Source organism: Trachinotus anak, unplaced genomic scaffold (assembly GCF_046630095.1).
Source record: "Trachinotus anak isolate AG129_WGS33_773 ecotype Australia unplaced genomic scaffold, CSIRO_AGI_Tana_v1 ptg000012l, whole genome shotgun sequence".
Lineage (NCBI taxonomy): Eukaryota > Metazoa > Chordata > Actinopteri > Carangiformes > Carangidae > Trachinotus > Trachinotus anak.
In genome coordinates, this window is record NW_027273863.1 from 28,018,020 (window position 1) to 28,039,003 (window position 20,984).

The following is a 20,984-nucleotide window of genomic DNA, read 5'->3' on the forward strand; positions in this document are numbered from 1 at the left end:
CAGCCAATCAGGATGTAGATAATTACAGCGCTGAGCTGTAGAGATGAAAAGATGAAGACAGGAGTTTGACTTTAACTGTCCCTTTAATGTCAAGAGATATCGAGCTCAACTCAACCAAAACTGTAAACTGACAGTTTGATTGTGTAGGTTTTCAGAGGTCAAATGTCAAAGGTTGGCATACTGACACTCGGTGGCTTTCAGATATCAAACTAAAATGATTTTCCACATGAACAGCTTGTCGCCTGTTTACAACTGAGTCAGTCTGGTGAGTCACAGTAATCTGATTATATCATAGTAATTTGATTACTGTAGTGTGAGAGACTGCAGTACAGTTACTGTGATGTAATGTGTGATATAATAATGGCCCTGAAACCTGTTGTCATTACTCAGTTAAATATGAAGGGTTTCCTCCCTGGTCTTGTCCTGTTGTAGTTACAATAGGTTATCAATACTCAGTACCAATACTTATCAATACTCCTCATTGGAACAGTCATCTGAAGGCTGAAATGAATTATACATAGAATGAGTTCATGCATATGTAATAACATCTTAATGTTAGCTTCATTAATGTTCTCCCACAGACTAACACCTGAACCAGGTGAGTGACTCAAACTGCTGCTCATAGAAGTGACACACCTGACACCTGCTGACTCTACCCTCTTCTTATTGGCACATAGATCTGTGACATAAGAACATGTTGCCATGGTAACTGAATTTTTTGAAAATTAACGCAGATTCTAACCCTAACCCTAACCCTAACCCTTTTCTCAGCATCATCACCTTCAGCTTCAGTTAACTGTTAACATGAAACACTGTGATTGGCTGTTTGTCTGTGAAATGCAGCCTGGGAGTTGTAGTTTTTATGTCCACAGGCTCTTTTAACATTGACCCTTTATCAGATCATCAGATATTTTCAAACAGCTGTGGCAAATCAAATACTTCACACTCACATTTGAGTGATGCAGAGTCAGTGTGACTGCTGACATTCTCAGAACCAGACTTCTGCATATTTTTGTTAATTTGTGAGACTGATGACAAACAACAAGGACACACTGATTCTGTATCAGTGTTGACTTCTGTCACACTGATGTACTGATGTATGATGTTCTGTTACTGTTCCTGATAGAAGACACACTGCAGGTCACACACACACTAGTTGTCTGAAATCAAATTAGCAGTGAGGAAAACTGTCTGAACAGGATGTTTGTTCTCAGTCAGCTGACCGACCGCACATGTCACCACTTCCTCGTGACCTGGTGACCTGGTGACCTTCACCCTCCCTCACACTGCCTCGCCCACTTGGACTTTTCTAAAATTCATACATTTTTAAATTAAGTTCTGAGTGAAACAAACTGGTGAAAGGACAGGACACTGAGGATGAGGAAGATGAAGGTGATGAAGGTTTATGATTATAATGTGAGGGGGGAGGAGCCTGGTGATGCATGCAGTGCTGCCACTGGCTGAATGTGCAGCAGGCGGGAGCTGAGCTCTGATTGGCTGCTGGATCTATAAAAAGAGGAAAGGTTCAGAGGAGTAGACAGTTTTTCTTCTTCAGGAATTCACATCACCTCAGGTACAACACTGTCTGTACAGCCTCTACTGTTTCTACTGTCTCTACTGTCACTACTGTTTCTACTCTCTACTGTTTCTACTGTCTCTAGAAACAGTAGAGGCAGTTGAAACAGTAGAGACAGTAATGTCTCTACTGTTTCAACTGCCTCTACTATCTCTATTGTTTCTGTTGTTTCTACTGGGTCCTGTTCATTCCCTGATCTAATCTTTCTTTTCTTCCTCTTTCTTTCTTTTCTTCCTATTTTTCTCTTTTTTATTCTCTCCATCTTTTACTTCTCATCTTCCTTCACTTTCTTCTATGTCTCTTTTGTCTTTTCTCTTTTCTTCTCCTCTATTTCTTCTTCTCTTTCTCCTCCCGCTCTTCTTTGGTTTTCTCTTTTTTATTTTCTCTTTTCCTTCTTCATTTTTTCATCTGATAATTTTTTCCTTTTCTTCTTCTTAATCTTCTTTTTATTCTCTCCTTCCTCTTCTGACTTCTCTTCTTCTTTTCCATTTTTCTTTTTCATTCTTTAATCTTCTTTCCTCCTTGTCATTTGTTTTTATTCTCCTCTTTTTCTCCACTGGCATCAGTTTTTACCTTTCCTTCCTCTCTTCTTCTCCTGTCCTTTCCTCTCCATCATGCCTTCCTGCCTTTGCTCTCTCGTCCTCCTTCACATATCCCTTTCTTTCTCTATCTTTTTCTTTTCTCCATCATGTTGATCTGTTTCTTCCTTTTCTTTGTGTTTTAATTTTCTCTTTAGTTTTTTCTATTATTATTATTATTATTCTTCTTTGGTTTTTTCTCCTTGTAATCGTTTTTCGTCCGCTTTTCTTTTTCCCTTCATCTTCTATGTTCATGTTCATGACATTATGTTGTCTGTTTCTTCTTCTGTACCTCCTGTTCCTCCTCCTCTTCTGTGACCTCAGTATTTCTTCTTCTCCGACAGGAGGTATCACTCTGTCAGATTTTCTGCTCTCTGTCATCATGGCTGACTGGACCGACTGTCTGAACTTTGGCATCTCCATCGCCAAACAGGCCAGTGAGGTAAGAGATGCACTGGCCAATCACCTGCAGATTCTGATTCTGTTCTTACAGACTAAATGTCACTTATGTCAACCAATAAGCAGCCCAGGAGTGTGCTGTGTCTGTCCAAGGTTCGGAGCTGAATCAGGTTCACTTCAGGTTCGATCAAAACAACCAAGAATGTGAAGAATGCTGCACACACGCACACTCACACAGTTATTTATGACAAACTATACATTTTTGGGTTTTTTTTATTAAAGTTGTTGTTTGTACATTAATTATTAATATAATTACAATATTAAATAATAATAATAATAATAATAATAGCAAAAAGATCTGTTTTGCCGTGGAAAATCCTAAAATTCACACTTCAGCTGGGAATCAGCTGTGGAATCAGTTGTAAATTAGAGAGGAGGATTTAAGATTTTATGTCAAAAATAAAGTTCAGTTCAGTTGACTACTGAAGAAAAGCTGACGATGACATTGAAGTGTTTGTGTTCTCAGATCATCCTGTCAGCCCTTCAGCATCAGAAAGAAGTTCAACTGAAAAGTTCTCCAGCTGATCTGGTGACAGAAACTGATCAAACGGTGGAGAAGATCCTGATCACTGCCATCAGGAACAAATATCCACTGCACAGGTTCTCATTCATTTCTCTTCTATTCTTTTTTTCTGTTCTATAACAAATACCTTGAGCTCAGGTTCCTCCTCACATTTTCTTTCCTTTGTCTTTGTAGTTTTTCTCCTTAATCATCTTCCTCCTCTTTTTTCCTCCTCTTCCTCCCTCCTCTTCCTCCTCCTCCTCCTCTCTTTTATTGCCATCTGTTTTAGGAAAATATTCTGTTCTTAATTGACATATCAACCCTGAAACTTCATAGGATTCAACTTAAAATTCAGTGACTTGGCCTGATGACATCATTATGACATCATCAGGCCACAGACAACATCATCCAGCTTTCACAGGCTGAGGAGAATAAACGTGACCAATAAATCTGTGGAACTGCCCTTTAAATTAAACTATTTCTAATTGGACACCACTATCAGAGACAGGAAGTCAGTAGATAAATAATCCTGCAGCTTGACCTCTGACCTTCAGGTTCATTGGGGAGGAGTCTGTGGCTGCAGGTGAGCGTCTGGATTTGACAGACTCTCCCACCTGGATCATCGACCCCATCGACGGGACTGTTAACTTTGTGCACAGGTAAGAGGCTCCACCTGCATTGTGATGTCAGAGATAAGTGATGTCACATGCTGACACCACATACATCAACAGAAACAATCTACCTGTACTGTGATGACCTCTCAGTTTCATTTGTTTTCACTGAATTCTGCTGCCTGAAGTGCTGGAAGACTTTAACAAGCCTGTTTCCAAAATGTTGGGACACTGTGTGAAACGTAAATAAAAACAGAATGTGATGATTTACAAATCATATAAACCCATGTTCAATTGAAAACAGAACAAAGACAACATATCCAATGTTGAAACCGAGACATTTTACTGTTTCATGAAAAATATCTGCCCACTTTGAATTTGATGCAGCAACACGTTTCATAAAGTTGGGACAGGGTCATGTTTCCCACTGTGTTCATCAGCTCTTCTTTTAACAACACTAATCAGCTGCTGGAGGTTTGAAAGTGAAATGTCCCGTTCTTGTCTGATATAGGATTTCAGCTGTTCAGCAGTTCAGGGTCTCCTTTGTTGTATTTTTAGTTTCATGACGCTCCAGATGTTTTCAGTGGGTGACAGGTCTGGACTGCAGACAGGCCAGTTTAGTGTCCAGACTCTTCTACTACAGAGACATGCTGTTGTAATACTCTCAGAATGTGGTTTGGTGTTGTCTTGCTGAAATATGCAAGGCCTTCTCTGAAAAAGACGTTGTCTGGATGGCAGCATATGTTGCTCCAAAACCTGTTTATACTGTTCAGCATTAATGGAGCCTTCCAAGAGGTGCAAGCTACCCAAGCCATGGACACTTATGAACCCCCACACCATCACAGATGCTGGCTTTTGAACTGTGCGCTGATAACAAGCTGAATGGTCCCTCTCTTCTGTAGCCTGGAGGATGAGGCATCCATATTTTCCAAAAAGAATCTGAAATTTTGATTCATCAGACCATAGGACAGTTTTCCATTTCACCTAAGACTGTCCTAAATGAGCTTGGCCCCAGAGAAGTCAGTTTCTTCTTTGCATGGTAGCGTTTTAACCTGCATTTGTGGATGAAGCAGTGACAAACTGTGTTCCCAGACAATGGTTTTCAGAAGTGTTCCTGAGCCCAGGCAGTGATTTCCACTATAGAATCGTATCTGTTTTTAATGCAGAGCTGCCTGAGGACCTGAAGATCATGACCATCCAGTCCTGGTTTTCAGCCTTGTCTCTTGCTCAAAAAGATTTCTCTGGATTCTCTCAATCTTTTAATGATATGATGAACCGTAGACCCTAAAAATGATAAATTCTTTGCAGTTTTACGTTGAGGAACATTGTTCTTAAACTGTTGCACTGTTTGCCCACAGTCTTTCACAGAGAGGTGAACCTCTCCCCATCTTCACTGCACAGAGACTCTGCCTCTCTGGAGCCTCTTTTTATACCCAATCATCTACTGAGCTGTTGACAATTAATTAGTGGTATGATATTCAACCAAGTATTTCTTTTTTTTTTTTTTAGCATTACACAACTTTCCCAGTCTTTTGTTGCTGCAACGTGCTGTTTTGAAACATGTTGCTGCATCTAATTCAAATTGAGCAAAGATTTTTCATAAAGCAATAAAATATTTGCGTTTCAACATCAGATATGTTGTCTTTGTTATATTTTCAGTTAAATATGGGTTTGCATGATTTACACATCATTACATTCTGTTTTATTTACATCTTACAGTGTCCCAACTTTTTTGGAAATGGGGTTGTAGTTTGAAAGCACTTAGTACTTGAGACTGTAGTTACAACTATAGTTATGTAGTTACTACTGTAGTTACAACTGTAGTTATTACTGTAGTTACGACTGTAGTTATTACCATAGTTATTACTGTAGTTACGACTCTAGTTATGACTGTATTTATTACTGAAGTTATGGCTGTAGTTATTATTGTAGTTATTACTGTAGTTACAACTGTAGTTACAACTGTAGTTATTACTGAAGTTATGACTGTAGTTACGACTGTAGTTACAACTGTAGTTACGACTCATAGAACCACACTTATAACTTGTAGAACTGTAGTAACATGTATCTATATAATCAGAACCTGATGTGTTGGTTCTCATGACAGGTTTCCATTTGTGGCCATCTCCATTGCCTTCACAGTCAACAAGCAGGTAAACTCACCTGTCAATCTGAGGTCAGAGGGTCAGACAGAACATAGACTGACATGTTGTTGTTGTTGTTGTTGTTGTTGTTGTTGTCAGACAGAGTTTGGGATTGTGTACAGCTGTGTGGAGGACAAACTCTTCTATGCTCAGAGAGGAAGAGGAGCCTTTCTGAACGGAGAACCACTGCATGCCTCTGGACAGGAAGGTGACATCACACACGACATCATATCAATCTGTTTATCTGTTAATGATGGAAAAAAACTGTTGAAAAAAAAAACACTGAGACGTGTTAATGTAATGTTGGTTTTAAGGTGGATTTATTCTGACTGTTCTGTCTCATCCAATCAGACATCAGCAGGTGTGTGGTAGTGACGGAGATAGGGGCGGAGCGCGATGACCTGTCTCTGTCCACCATGACCTCGAACATCTTCAGACTGCTGAAAATACCGGTACACGGGTAAGAACAGGCTCCACCCCACACCCCTCTCAGGTGTCCAGCCTGTGTCTCTGTGAATCTTTTACTCTGAAGGCTGCAGGTCATGTGACCTGATTTTGTCTGTGAAGGAGCTTAGTGTGTGAGGACTCTTACAACTTAGTTGGAGTGACAAGTCATGGTCATCTGCAGTTCACAGTGTTGCACAATAAGACCATCCAGTTATAAACCCCCCAGGGGGCGTGGCGTGATCAGGGCGTGACGTAACAATCCAGTTACACCCCCAAACCCACAATAGGCCAATCAGAGTCAAGCTGCTTCCACTCAGGCAATGCAAACATGGAGTGTTTTCTTTGACAGAAAGTTATTAAAATGTTAAAACAGTAAATACAGTAAACACAGTAAATACAATAAATACAGTAAACACAATAAATACAGTAAATACAGTAAATACAATAAATACAGTACACACAGTAAATACAGTAAACACAGTAAATACAGTAAACACAGTAAATACAATAAATACAGTACACACAGTAAATACAGTAAACACAGTAAATACAGTAAACACAGTAAATACAATAAATACAGTAAACACAATAAATACAGTAAACACAGTAAATACAATAAATACAGTACACACAGTAAATACAGTAAACACAGTAAATACAGTAAACACAGTAAATATAGTAAATACAGTAAACACAGTAAATACAGTAAACACAGTAAGTACAGTAAATATAGTAAGTACAGTAAATACAGTGAATGCAGTAAATATAGTAAATACAGTAAACACAGTAAATATAGTAAGTACAGTAAATATAGTAAACACAGTGAACACAGTAAGTACAGTAAATATAGTAAATACAGTAAACACAGTAAATATAGTAAGTACAGTAAATATAGTAAACACAGTGAACACAGTAAGTACAGTAAATACAGTAAACACAGTAAATATAGTAAACACAGTGAACACAGTAAATACAGTAAACACAGTAAATATAGTAAATACAGTGAACACAGTAAGTACAGTAAATATAGTAAGTACAGTAAACACAGTAAATACAGTGAACGCAGTAAATATAGTAAATATAGTAAATACAGTAAACACAGTAAATATAGTACAGTAAATATAGTAAGTACAGTGAACACAGTAAGTACAGTAAATATAGTAAACACAGTGAACACAGTAAATACAGTAAATATAGTAAACACAGTAAATACAGTAAGTACAGTGAACACAGTAAACCTGACAGAGACACTGACACATTATCACACAGTTCACTCTGTCATTATTTCTTACATCGCTCCATGTTCTGGCTCCTGCCGTGCAAATTCTTACATCCTCATCATCCTCATCATCATCATCACATCCATGAAACACACCTGTTACCTTCCTCACACAGTTGACCTCAGTCTGTTTAACTCGTGTTATTTGTGTGTGTCTGATAGGCCGACTGTGTTTGACATGTTGTTCCTGTGTGTGTCTAATGTGTGTGTCAGTGTCCGTGCATTGGGGACGGCAGCAGTTGACATGTGTCAGGTGGCGACAGGTGGAGCCGATGCCTACTATCACATCGGGATGCACTGCTGGGACATCGCTGCGTCCACAATCATTGTCCAGGAGGCCGGAGGCGTTGTCATGGATACGGACGGTCGGTATCTGACATGTGATGTCACCTCTGACCTGTGCGTACCTGTGTGTACCCGTGGGGGCGTGGCCCTCTCTGACTGGTCCACGTTTGTCCTCAGGCTCAGAGTTCGACTTGATGTCCAGGAGAGTCATCGCTGCCAGCTCCTCAGCTGTGGCCAGACACATCGCACAGGTGATTCAGGTGTTTCCCTGTCGCCGTGACGACGAGGACCCCAGCAAGTGTATCTGTGGAGTGACAGGTGTGAACAGTGTGTAGGTCAGGAAGTGTGATGGAGGTGTTTCTGGTGAAGTGAAAACACTAATAAAAGCTGAAAACTGCCTGACGTCATGATGTCTCTTCCTCATCTGTTGCTTCTGTTCGTTGCCATGGAAACGACTGAAATGACTTCAACAGAAATAAATGAATAACAACTTTCCTTTGTTCATTTGGCAAATGTTCATGAGAGGAAATTATCTGACTGCACTAACCTAACCAACATGAGCTTATCATTTAGCTTAGCATTACATCAGTAACATTATGTCATGTACTTTGAGGCATCATGTTTTATGTGACAGTTTAGTTTATGAGATGATTAAAGAGTCTGATCAGATATATACAGTCTTTTTATATATTCACTTACTTTTCAGTGTAAACATGTCAAATGTTAGCATGCTAATGTTAGCAGTAGCTCTGTCAGTGGTCTATATAACAGTTTTGTAGCTGGTAGATGTAACTGTAAACACTGTTGTTAAAACCCAGCGCAAATTCATTTTAATGTATAATTCAGCTCTGTGTGAAAACACTGTTTATTGTTCAGGAGGCTGTAGTAGTGATGAAGACTCAGCTCATCATCATCGTCTGTGATTTAATTTCACATCTTTAAATAAAATGTAAAATTTAAAATGTGACCATAGCAGCAAGAAACTGGTAAAGTCCCAACTCTAGAGACTTTAACAGTTTTCACAGGAACCACTGCACAATCACATAACACACACACAATAACACACAGACACGCACAGGGAGATAAACTCAGATAAACGTATTGTAACACTGTAAATAAAGTCTGAACGTATTGTCCTGAACATTCCTCTGATGAAAGGGGAGAGTCACAGTTTTGTTCCAGCCTGAACAGGTCTCTCCACTACATATTTCCAAGTCCACAGTCCTAGTTCTGTGTGAAATATATTCTAAAGTTTATCTGAAGTTTCCATTTGAGCTTTTTTTGTAGTTTGTGCAGAGTATATTGTTTCAGAATATTTATAGAAATAAATATTTACATCTGGTTTATGAATGAATAACATTTTGGCTCTGTTATGGTTAATTAGATGACAATAATCATCTGTGTGGGTGGGGAGCTCTGAAATGATAATGTGGTGTTGACCGTGACTGTGATAATTGGACCGACTCAGGTGTGAGTCAGGAGGTGGAGCCTCAGCAGTCTGGGACAGGTTTGTTCTGTTTCTGCAGGAAGCTTCAGGAAGAGGTTGACACATAGGAAAATGACATCTTTGAGTCCTGGAGTGGCAAACTGAAAATTAAAATGGTGACTATGGCTAGCGAAGCAACAGATTGGACTGAAGTGAGAGGGAAGAGGTGTCTGGTTACAGTGAGTCTGAAAACCAGGATGATTGAAAAGCAAAGAAAGGAAATGAGGGTGAAGACTGGAAAGTGATCATTGAGTTCAGAGTGTCACAAAGGCTTCACATCAAGAGACTGGGCCTATAATCAAACACAATTGAGCAAAGGAAGATTGTTGTTAAATGTAGCCAAAGATATTGAAGATGAAGACTCTGAATGGAGTCTGAATTAAAAGCCACATTTCTGGGGCAAATAATAAGATAAATGGAGTGATGAATGGAGTTCATTAGACATGAGTCTGGAAGAACTCAAGAAAGAAGTCACAGACTGTAGTAAAGCATCTTTCAACTGGATATGAAGGTAAATGGTGGATAGTTTGTCAGTTCTCCTTCAGTTTGAGGAAAAAATGTCAGAAAAAGTAAAGATTGGACTGAGTTTCCCTGTCAAGAGTATGTTCTCAAACCACTGAGCAACTAACACTGGCAAAGTTAACATGCTGTCATTGAGGTGGAGACCATAGTGAGGTATTTCAAGGTTGTTAGGTGCAAAAAGAGCAAAGGAAATCCAAAGATACAAAGAGCAAAACAAAGTGATGACAGTATCACAGGGTCTGACCGTGAATCTCAATTGGCCTCAAACATTGACCTTAAAAGACATTTTTGAGTCCTGTGACGCGTTCACACAAGTATTTACTTTGTGGCATTTATTGGGAAGGCTGTAAATGTTACTCTGCAGGGGACAAAAAGAGATCAAGCTTTTAGGAGGACGGTGGATCGACAAGACAAAAGTGGATGAAAAGCAAAGCAAACAGAGCCAGATACCAATAAGTAGAACAGAGACATTATTAGCACAAAATCAGGGCACAGTGGCAAAAACTATGGGATGCAGATTTAAAAGGAAGACATCTGTACCAGATCTAGCAACATGTTGGAGTGGAAGAGACATTGGGGCTTGATTAGTAGGATAAGATTAGGTCACACCAAACTTCATTCATTTTTGCATCCAAATGGAAACTGTGACAGCTGCAGAGACTGTGGAACATATGTTTTTGTCTGCCCAAAAATATGGAAATGAGAGGAACATATTGAGGACTCATTTGGAACAAGAGGGAATCAAAGGGATGACTCTTACAACAGTTTTCACTAGAATTGTGGGAACAGTATTTTGAAAAATGTGTTTATTTATCTGAATGACACTGGACTGACAATAAGAACAAAATACAACAGTAGGTTGCGATAAATCTCCATCTGGTTCCAGTTTGCCATCAAAACAAAGGAGAAGAAGCTGCAGGGAGAAGTCGCTTCACGAATCAGCTACAGAGCCGCTCTACTGCGGCTGCGCGTCTGAAGAAGAGACGAAACCCGGAAGTAGGCGAAGCCGCTGACCCGCAGCAGCAGCAGCAGATAATCTCAGACCGAGGTTAGGTGAACTTCAACAGGTGAGATTAACGTTTAACTTTGTCTTGTTTTTCACTTGTTTGTTACAGTAGAAGCAGCGGCTCCTTCATGTTGAACCCCCGTCTTAAACTGACGAGTTTAACAGTGGTAATTTACTGACATTGGCATCCGGTGCACCAGACTGCGGTCATAAATCCGCTGTTTTAAGTTCTCATCATTTATAAAGACAAACAGCGCGACAGCACGCAGGGTTTACGACTATTTGGAACGTCATCCGGCAGTGTCCATTTACACGGCTTATTACCAATATGTCAGTCAATATTCAATATTGATTAATAAAACAAACCATGATTTATAGTAGTACATTCAGTTTCAAGTTTATTTTAATTCAGTCTCAAACTGATCAATTCAATTTCAAAATACTATTCAGGTTCAGGTTTTCAATACAATCATTCAAGTTGAGCAATTCAAATTCAAATATACAAAATTCAAATTCAGTTTCCACTGGAACAAATTTCTGCCCATACTATGGTCCAGTGTAAACAATGGTCTTGGCATTCATATTGTTCCACAGGATTTATCTGTGTGTGTGTGTGTGTGTGTGTGTGTGTGTGTGTGTGTGCTGACTTTTCTGTGTAGAAGGAGCTGCTCCTCCAACATGGCTGACCTCTGGCAGAACGCCATGGACTACGCCGTTGCCATTGCACGGAAAGCTGGAGAGGTCAGTTAATGTGTGAGTGTGTTTGTGTGTTATAGTGTGTGAGACATTTTACTGCAGTAGAAGTAAAATTACTGAGTAAAAAAGTACAAAGTGAGTCAGTTAAACATTTGAAAAGAGGAGGGGGAGGGGTCAAACATCTTATATGGTGATAATAATAATAACAATAATAATAATAATAAAGTTACATTTCTTTGACAATACTTATCGATATAGACTTAATTGTCAGTTTATTAGGAACACTCAGATGAAACTTATGTTGTCTAATACAACAGTCTGTAATAGATCCTCCTTCATGAGGGGTTTAATGTTCAGGTTGTGATAAAATAGTTTTAGACAGTTGTTGATTAAACTGTAGGATGTAGTGTGTGGAGGTAGGATGTAGAATGTAGAGGTAGGATCTAGTGTGTGGAGCTGTGACAGAGGTGTTTCTGTTATTTAACTTGTCTTCACTAATATTAATGGGGGGGGACAAAATAATAGACATATCCGCACATCACGGTGAGATTCCTGTAGCAGTAGTTTTGTGATGGCATAACGGTCCCAAATATCAGTTATTGGACTTGATTACTAATCATCAGTATTGGTCTCAGCCTTGAAAAACCATATCATTTGATTCCTACAAAGAACAGAGCTGACGTGGTGAGAGTGGAGCAGGTTTCACAGGATGGAGGGAGAAGTTAGGCTTCAGGGCTTAAAAAGGTTTAAGGAAGTTGAGGTGAGTGACGAAATCCACCCCATTCTTATATTATTCTTATATATATTTTTTCTTTATTATTATTTGCAGTTTTCTTGCAGTCTGGGTAAGGCTGCTGAGAACCCACAGGATCTATCCTGTGATTGTAACATGAAATGGAAATACGCATGTATCACAACACGCTCATTGCAGTAAACAGTTAACTGAATGTGTCCTGTTGGAACTAATGAATGTGAACATTTGAAGAACCTTTTTTAACAAATTAGTAGAGATTCCAACAGAAAAAATCTCACATTGTTATGCAAATTGTGTCTGAAAAAACAATCAGAATGACAGACACACAACACAAAGGAACTGCCTGGGAAATACTTTGTCCTGAATCAGACTGGAATAATATCTGTCTGCAAACTGTCATTTATGAGCATTTTTATATTGAAGTAATATTGATTATTGAATATTGCTAAATGTGGATAATAATTCTTAAATTTCATTTCAGACTAATGGTTTTCAGTTATTTCTATATTTCTATATACTGCTTTGGGCTTTCAATCAGTTAACACACACACACACACACACACACACACAATGATGTCATCATCAGTTGTGTATCATATATATATCTGTTGATCAGGTGTATTGTTCTGTGTTTATCAGATGGTGCGTGAGGCTCTGCGTGACGACAGAAAGGTAATGACGAAGAGTTCATCAGTCGACTTGGTGACACAAACTGACCAGAAGGTCGAGCAACTCATCATTCAATCAGTGAAGGAGAAATTTCCCACACACAGGTAGGAAGCTCCACATCCCTCAACTTTGTTACTGATAATTGATCAGTGTCATAGATCATTACTGAGTCATTCCATCAACAGAGTCCTCCCAGAGTTGCCCAGAGTGAGAGGCCCCAAGCAGGTGTAGGGATACTCATGAGCCCCCAGCTGAGTGCCTCTGTGTTGGGGTTCTCCCCAGAGAATGAGAGGGTGGCCTCTTTGCGACTGGAAATGGCTAAGGGGCAGACTCTGACTGTTGTCTGTAGGTGTCGACCGATATTGGTTTTTCAGGGCCAATATCAATACTAATTATTACTAGTTAATGAGGCCGATAACCAATATTTGGAACTGATATGCATTTACAGTAAAAATGAAAATCTGTCAAAATTTTTAATTTTACAAACTCCAACACAAAACTTTGTAAATACCTTTATTGTTTATCAATACTTTAACTTTTTACATGAAATTTAAATAAAACATGAATAAATAAAATGAGCTCCCTGAGGATTCTGGAACTGCCCTCTTGTGAGCTAAGTGTAAGAAATAACAGAACAAGCCTTTTATTCTTTTTTCTGTAGTTGTTTATATGGACGTTTGGTAACACATTCAAATTAGCAGTAAGAGACTCCACGTTGTTGTCAGCTAACGTTACATATAATGTGAAAACACTATATCATAGGGTTGAGTAATGTAAGTACTGTAATGTAACTAAGATAAGCAGCATGGAAGCGCAAATAAGTCGCTGTTGCAACCTTAGCTGTCACTGGTACATAATGCTATTAACACTTGGTCATTACAGGTGACACTGCAGGCTCACGTTATCACTGCAACTAGGTTTGTTATTCGGACATTTTCAGCGATGTAACCGGGAAACTGGGCAGGCTTTTCATTATGTAAGTAGCTCACAGGAGCTACGTGGTGTTTTGCAGCTTCGGTGTGGAGGACTGTGATGTTTTCACTTGGGAAACATCAGCTGCTTTACCTTCAATCCAAAGCAACAGCCCACTCTCAGCCAAAACTCTCCTCTCTCCTCTTCTCCTCTTTAGGGTTTCACGCTGCTCTCATGTATGAGTGTCATGTGAATGACTTCAGCGTTGATTGACTATTACTCGTGTGGCATCTAGCCAATCAGAGATTGTTGTGGGTGGGACATTAATTAAAGCAGCAGCTTGAGAGCAAATGGCACAGCGGAAGAGACGGCAGCGGAGCCACAGTAGTGCACTTTGTAATTACTTAATAATATTGGTGATGGTTAAAATAAATCGCTTATACCGATAATCGGCAAAATGCCTAATATCAACCCCCAATAATAGGCCAGGCCGATAATTGGTCGACCCCTAGTTGTCTGTACCTATTCACTTAACCACCCCAGTCAGTGGATGGGGTCCTGGAAGGGGAACTAATAGGGGGACTGCATAGTTCTTCTCAGGAACTATAACGCTCATGTGGACAATGATGGACAAACCTGGAGGGGGGTGACTAGGAGGAATCGTCAGCCTGAGTTGGACCTGAGTAGTGTTTTGTTGTTGGACCTCTGTGCTAGCCATGGATTGGCCATAACAAACACCATGTTCATGCATAAGATGGTTCCCATCAATGATAGACTTTGTTGTTGTATCGTCTGATCTGCAGCCACATGTCTTGGACACTTGGGTGAAGAGAGGTGCTGTCAGCTGATGACCACCTGGTGATGAGTTGGATCAGATTGTGGGGAAGGTGGCCGGACAGCCCTGGCAAACCCAAACAAGTAGCTGAGGCCCCTGTCCATGGAGTCTTCAACTCCCACCTCTGGAAGAACCCAGGGTGTAGAATCCGAGTGGGCCATGTTCTAAGCCTCCATTGTGGACACGACTGCCAAATGGTCATTAGTGCCAGATGTGGCGGCAACTGGCATACTGGTAGTAAAAGAGGCTGTCAAGCTGAAGAAGGAGGCCTTTTGGGCCTGGGTGGATATCATTGGGTGGAGGAAGGAGCATTTTGAGGGATGCCTGAACCCAACCAACATATCTTCCAAGGAGGAGGCAAAGTTAAAAGCGTGAGGAGAAGTCTTGCCCATGTCCTTGGCAGAGGTCGCTGAGGTAGGCACCAGGAGTTGAAGAAATCCACCCTGAGATCCTGAAGACCTGAAGGAAATTGTAGGGCTGTCTTGTTTGACATGCTTCTTAAATGACACATGGAGGTAGGGGACACTGCCTGTGGACTGGGTGAAACTGGTGGTTGCCATTTTCAAAAAAGGGGACCAGAGGGTGTGCTTGAATTATCAGGGTGTCACATTGCTTACCCTAGGCCAGGGTGCTGGAAAGGAGGCTCCGACCAATTGTCAAACCTTGTCAGACCTTGTCCTGGCTGTGGAACAGTAGACCAAAGCTTTACCTTAGCAAGGTTACTTGAGGGCTCTTGGGAAAACTTGCCTATCCGGTCTACATGTGCTTTGTGGCATACAGCCCAGTCCCTCAGGTGATCTTGTGATCTTGGGAAATACAGGATTCAGGGGCAGAAAATCAAACACCTTCCTCGTGGGTGTTGGCCCTGTGGGTTATCTTTTGCCACCAATCCTTTTTGTGATTTTTTTTTTATGGACAGGATTTCAAGATGCAACCAGGGGGAGGAGTGTGTCCAGATACGGAGCCTTATAATTCCCTCCCTGCTATTTACAGATGATATGGTTCTGTTGGCTTTGTCAGACTGGGACTATCAGCATGCGCTGGGGCAGTTTGCAGCTAAGGGTGAAGTAGTTGGGATAAGGGTCAGCACCTAAGGGCCATTGTTCTCTGTCGGATAACAGTGGATTGCGAGGAGCTCTGACATCCAGTAGAGTAGAACTGCTATGTCTTTCATGTCAAGAGGATCCAATTGAAGTGCTGCAAGGCAAGGCAAGGCAAGGCAAGGCAAGGCAAGGCAAGGCAAGGCAAGGCAAGGCAAGGCAAGGCAAGGCAAGGCAAGGCAAGGCATCTTTATTTATATAGCGCATTTCATACCAAGGCAACTCGATGTGCTTTACATAAAGACAAAAAAAGAACAGCATAAAACTGCATAAAAACAAAAGAAAACATAGAGTTAAAAGCAGGGGCAAAAAAGTAAAATAGAAGAAAATTGAGTTTTAAGTTCTTAAAAAGAGCTCAGCTATAATCACATGAAAAGAGAAATGTTTTTAACCTGGATTTAAAAGTGCTTACAGTTGGGGCTGATCTCAGTCTGCTGGTAGTTTGTTCCAGTTGTGTGCAGCATAACAACTAAATGCTGCTTCACCATGTTTGGTCTGAACTCTGTGCTCCACTATCTGACCTGAGTCAGTAGATCTCAGAGCTCTGCTGGGTTTATACTCTACTAACATGTCATTCATGTATTCTGGACCTAAACCATTCAGTGATTTGTAGACCAGTAGCAGAACTTTAAAATCTATTCTGTAGCTGACTGGGAGCCAATGTAAGGTCTTAAGAACTGGGGTGATGTGATCTGATCTCTTTGTTCTGGTTAAAACTCTAGCTGCAGCGTTCTGAATGAGCTGCAGCTGCTTGATACTTTTTTGGGGGAGTCCAGTCAGAAGACCGTTACAGTAATCAAGTCTACTGGAGATAAAAGCATGAATCAGCTTCTCCCGATCAGTTTGGGACATGAAACCTTTAATTCTGGATATGTTCTTAAGTTGATAAAAGGCTGATTTGGTGACTGATTTGATATGGCTGTTGAAGGTCAGATCTGAGTCTATCAGCACGCCAAGGTTTCGGACTTGGTCTTTAGTTTCTACAGACAGTGACTCAAGGTATTTGCTGACAGCAACCCTCTTCTCTTTATTGCCAAAAACAATGACCTCAGTTTTTTCTTGATTTAACTGAAGGAAATTTTGGTTCATCCAATTTTTGACTTGCTCTAAACAGTGATACAATGATTCTATTGGACTGCAGTCATCTGGAGACAGTGCGAGATATATTTGTGTGTCATCTGCATAACTATGATAGTTGACATTAGAATTCTGCAGAATTTGACCCAAAGGCAGCATATACAGGTTGAACAGAAGGGGTCCAAGGACTGACCAAGGACTGAGGAACTCCACATGTCATAGCCACTCGATCAGATTGATAACTACCGATGGTCACAAAATAACTCCGCTCCTCCAAGTAGGACCTGAACCATTTTAGGACTGTCCCGCTGAGTCCTGCCCAGGTTTCCAACCTGTCCAACAGTATACTGTGATCCACAGTGTCAAACGCAGCACTGAGATCCAACAGGACCAGAACTGACACCTTGCCTGAGTCAGTGTTCAACCTTATGTCATTTGACACTCTAATGAGAGCTGTTTCTGTACTGTGGTGAGGTCGGAAGCCTGATTGAAATTTGTCAAAGAGTCCACTGGAGTTCAAGAAGTTGCTGAGTTGATTAAAAACCACTTTCTCAACGATCTTGGCTATAAAGGGAAGATTTGAGATGGGTCTGTAGTTGGTTAAAATGGTAGTATCCAATGTTCTCTTTTTTAAGAGTGGCTTGATGGCAGCTACTTTTAGGGCTTTAGGAAATGTGCCTGATTGAAGTGAGCAATTTATTATTTGCTGCAGATCTGTTTGGACAGAGCTTACAATAGTTTTAAAAAAGTCAGACGGCATTGTGTCCAGACAACATGTCGATGTTTTAAGACATCTGATTAGGGTGCCTCGTGGACACCTTCCATGGGAGGTCTTTCAGGTACATCCAACTGGAAGGAGGCCTCAGGGTAGACCCTGAACATACTGGAGAGATTATATATCTCATCTGGTTTGGGAATGCCTAAGGATCCCTCAAGAGGAGCTGGAAAACGTTGCTGGTGAAAAGGACATGTGGACTGCACTGTTTGACCTGCTGCCACCATGGCCCGACCCCAGATAAGCAGAAGAGGATGGATGGATCAGAACAGTACCTGAAAATTTCAAGCATGTGGCATGAATAGTTCAGAAGTAATCACTTATGGAAATTTACTAGTAAAACTTGATTATTAGGACCACAGCTAATTTTAAAGCCTCCATATCTCAGAATCTAAAGAAGATACAGTCTAAACATTTTGCACACTAGATGTTGGGTACATTGACATTATTTACATAAAGTATGAAGTAAATCCAAGATGGTCAGTCAAGTTTTCTCATTAGAGAACAGCCCAAACAAACAGCTCATATATAAATCAAACTACAACGTAATACATCTCAACTTAAATTTTCTCAGTTTTCAGTTTGTTATTCTGAACTTTTCTAACTTTGGTGAAGTCAATAGAATTTAGAACAGAGTGTCCAAAGGTTGTGGTGAATTTCTTGTTCTGAACCAGCTGAACAGAAACTAAGAACAGTCACCCAAGTCATTTAGTGTTTTTATAGGATATTTTTGATTTATACAACCAGAGAACAGGTTTGTTTTAATCCACAGAAATCGCAAGAATCTTCAATCTCCAAAGTGTTTTGTGATCATAATTTGTTAAATCCTATATTATGATCAATTATCAGTAGCACTTTTGTCTTCAGTCGAACAAACTCAACTTTTCACAGACTGAAGCAACATGAATTAATCATCAGTTAACCTGGGGAGGTATGTGTTTCTGTATGTGCTTCTGTGTGTGTGTGTGTGTGTGTGTGTGTGTGTGTGTGTGTGTGTGTGTGTGTGTGTGTGTGTGTGTGTGTGTGTGTGTGTGTGTGTGTGTCAGGTTCATAGGGGAGGAGTCGGTGGCTGCAGGTGAAGCTTGTGACCTCACAGACAGTCCCACCTGGATCATTGACCCCATCGACGGGACCACCAACTTTGTTCATGCGTGAGCTATTTAATTAGACACACTGAAACACACTGGCATCATCATCATCAGTTTTTATCAAGCACACTGACATCATCACTTCAGTTCAGTGACATCATCATGTTTCAGCTGTTTCAACATTAAATAAAACCAGTCAACTAGTCAGTAAAGGTTTCATTCATCCAAATGACATCAATATGTCCTCTCACCTTCTCTGATGGAGCCCAGCACTCAGGAGCTAATTTTGGGTCCAGGTTTGGACATTTGTAGTTTACTTCAAACCCACATAGATGAACAGAGTCTAGTTTTAAATATGACATTTAAAACACTGAATAGAAACAGAGTCACTGTTTGTCCAGTTATCCCCACCACACACTGGATACACACTGGAGACTGAAGAAACAGTCCATGTTAATAATTAGATCACACTTACCTTTAATAACCTGCATTGATAACTTTAATGTCTCTCTAACAGATTTCCTTTTGTTGCTATTTCCATCGGATTCTCTGTCAACAAACAGGTCAGAGTTCAGTTCACTACAGTCCACCTACTAAATATGTATCTTGATGACTTACTATAAAATGACTTACTATAGTCAAGTCATGTTTTATTTCCATAGCACATTACATAAACAGGGCAAAACAACATGGTTTCCATAAAATTAACAAGATGTACACAAAATACATACAAGAAATCATATACAAATGCATAATGAAAATAATAAAAAGTAAATTTTTGATGTGTTTTTAACCTCTATTTTTGAAATGTTTTTAGGTGGTAAAAGGCTGATTTTGTGAACTGATTGATATGGGTCTTAAAGTTTAGATAGCCACCTATGATTACAACCAGATTCCTCACTTCACTTTTGCTCTCAAAGACAGTGCACAGAGACGAGCTGCAGCTCTGCCTCTCAGCTGATGACGTACTATAGTGTGACCTGCTACATAATGAGTTACTATACTATGACCCAGCAAGTTATGATGTCTTGCCTGTCTCTCCACCCTCCTACAGAGTGAATTTGGTGTGGTCTACAGTTGTCTTGAAGACAAGATGTTTACAGCGAGGAGGGGCAAGGGAGCATTTTGTAACGGAGAGCAGTTGAAGGTTTCTGATCAGGAAGGTCTGTGATCAATTATACAACAGAAGATATTTACTCATTAACAACTGGTCAGGGCTAGTGATCACAATTATCATTAAATCCAGTTTAATTTAGATACACTGCTTAAAGGCAACAACTGAGAAAAACATGTGGTGCAGCATCAGAGTGGGGCAGGTATGATTACACCTGTTCTTGTAAAGAGATCTGAATATGAATGAGGCTTAATGAAGAAAAAAATCTTAACTCGACAAAATGCTCTGATTAAAGCAGTGATCTCTGAATACTAGAGCACAACAATGTCACAATGTTCTCATCCAATCAGAGACCAAAATGTGACCTCTGAACTGTGTTTGCTTTTGACCATTAGACATCAAACAGTCAATTATTGCCACAGAGTTCGGATCCAGCAGAGACCCTGAAGCTGTCGACAAGATTTTCTCCAGTCTGAGGAACATCCTCTGCATCCCTGTACATGGGTAGTAATGCTTATGCGTGCTTTTGTATTAATACAATTGCTATTGCAATATAAATGCATCATTAACACTATATGTATGTTTCCAGGGTGCGCGGTGCAGGAAGTGCAGCAATCAACTTGTGTCTGGTTGCGTCAGGTTGTGTTGAAGCATATTATGAGATCGGGATCCATATTTGGGACGTTGCTGCCGGCTCACTGATCGTCTCCGAGGCCGGAGGAGTTCTGATTGACGTGGAAGGTAAAGGTGTTCCAACAGTAGCTCATTGTTTGTCCTGATGATTCAGCTGAAGATTTTAGTATAATGGCAGTCTGTTACCTCCACCTGTGTTCAGGAGGAGCAGTGGACCTGATGTCACGGAGACTTGTCGCTGCCAACAGCAGAACCATTGCTGAGAGGATTGTCAAAGAAATTGACTCCTTTAGTCCGCTGAGAGATGATGCTCCACCACCAAAACAGTGATGAACAACAACTAATTGTGGATTAAACAACAACTTTTATGTTGGTCTGAAGATGATGTTGAGTTTGTTAAGTTTGTAATAAATAAAAACATCATGTTTGGCTGATA

At 40.3% G+C, this 20,984-nt stretch overlaps 2 protein-coding genes across 6 annotated transcripts; both read left to right on the forward strand.

Moving 5' to 3' along the window:
- The first annotated feature begins 1,460 nt into the window (after positions 1-1,460).
- LOC139629183 (inositol monophosphatase 1-like) lies at positions 1,461-8,288 on the forward strand. The gene is made up of 9 exons (XM_071491640.1): positions 1,461-1,573; positions 2,499-2,596; positions 3,080-3,213; positions 3,670-3,774; positions 5,834-5,879; positions 5,970-6,078; positions 6,222-6,330; positions 7,810-7,961; positions 8,059-8,288. Exons 2-9 carry the CDS (start codon positions 2,537-2,539, stop codon positions 8,214-8,216), a joined length of 873 nt encoding a protein of 290 aa, XP_071347741.1. The 5' UTR covers positions 1,461-1,573; positions 2,499-2,536; the 3' UTR covers positions 8,217-8,288.
- A 2,526-nt stretch (positions 8,289-10,814) lies between these two features.
- Positions 10,815-20,984, forward strand: LOC139629116 (inositol monophosphatase 1-like). 5 transcript variants are annotated; one of them, XM_071491517.1, is made up of 10 exons: positions 10,898-10,956; positions 11,555-11,636; positions 12,266-12,351; positions 12,985-13,118; positions 18,760-18,864; positions 19,319-19,364; positions 19,856-19,964; positions 20,311-20,419; positions 20,505-20,656; positions 20,751-20,984. In XM_071491517.1, the coding sequence occupies exons 3-10, from the start codon at positions 12,301-12,303 to the stop codon at positions 20,876-20,878; spliced, it is 834 nt and encodes a 277-aa protein (XP_071347618.1). In that variant the 5' UTR covers positions 10,898-10,956; positions 11,555-11,636; positions 12,266-12,300; the 3' UTR covers positions 20,879-20,984. The 5 variants fall into 5 exon arrangements, with proteins under 5 accessions (XP_071347615.1, XP_071347616.1, XP_071347618.1 ...); XM_071491516.1 differs by having other exon boundaries at positions 10,899-10,956; positions 12,261-12,351; XM_071491514.1 differs by lacking the exon at positions 12,266-12,351 and having other exon boundaries at positions 10,815-10,956.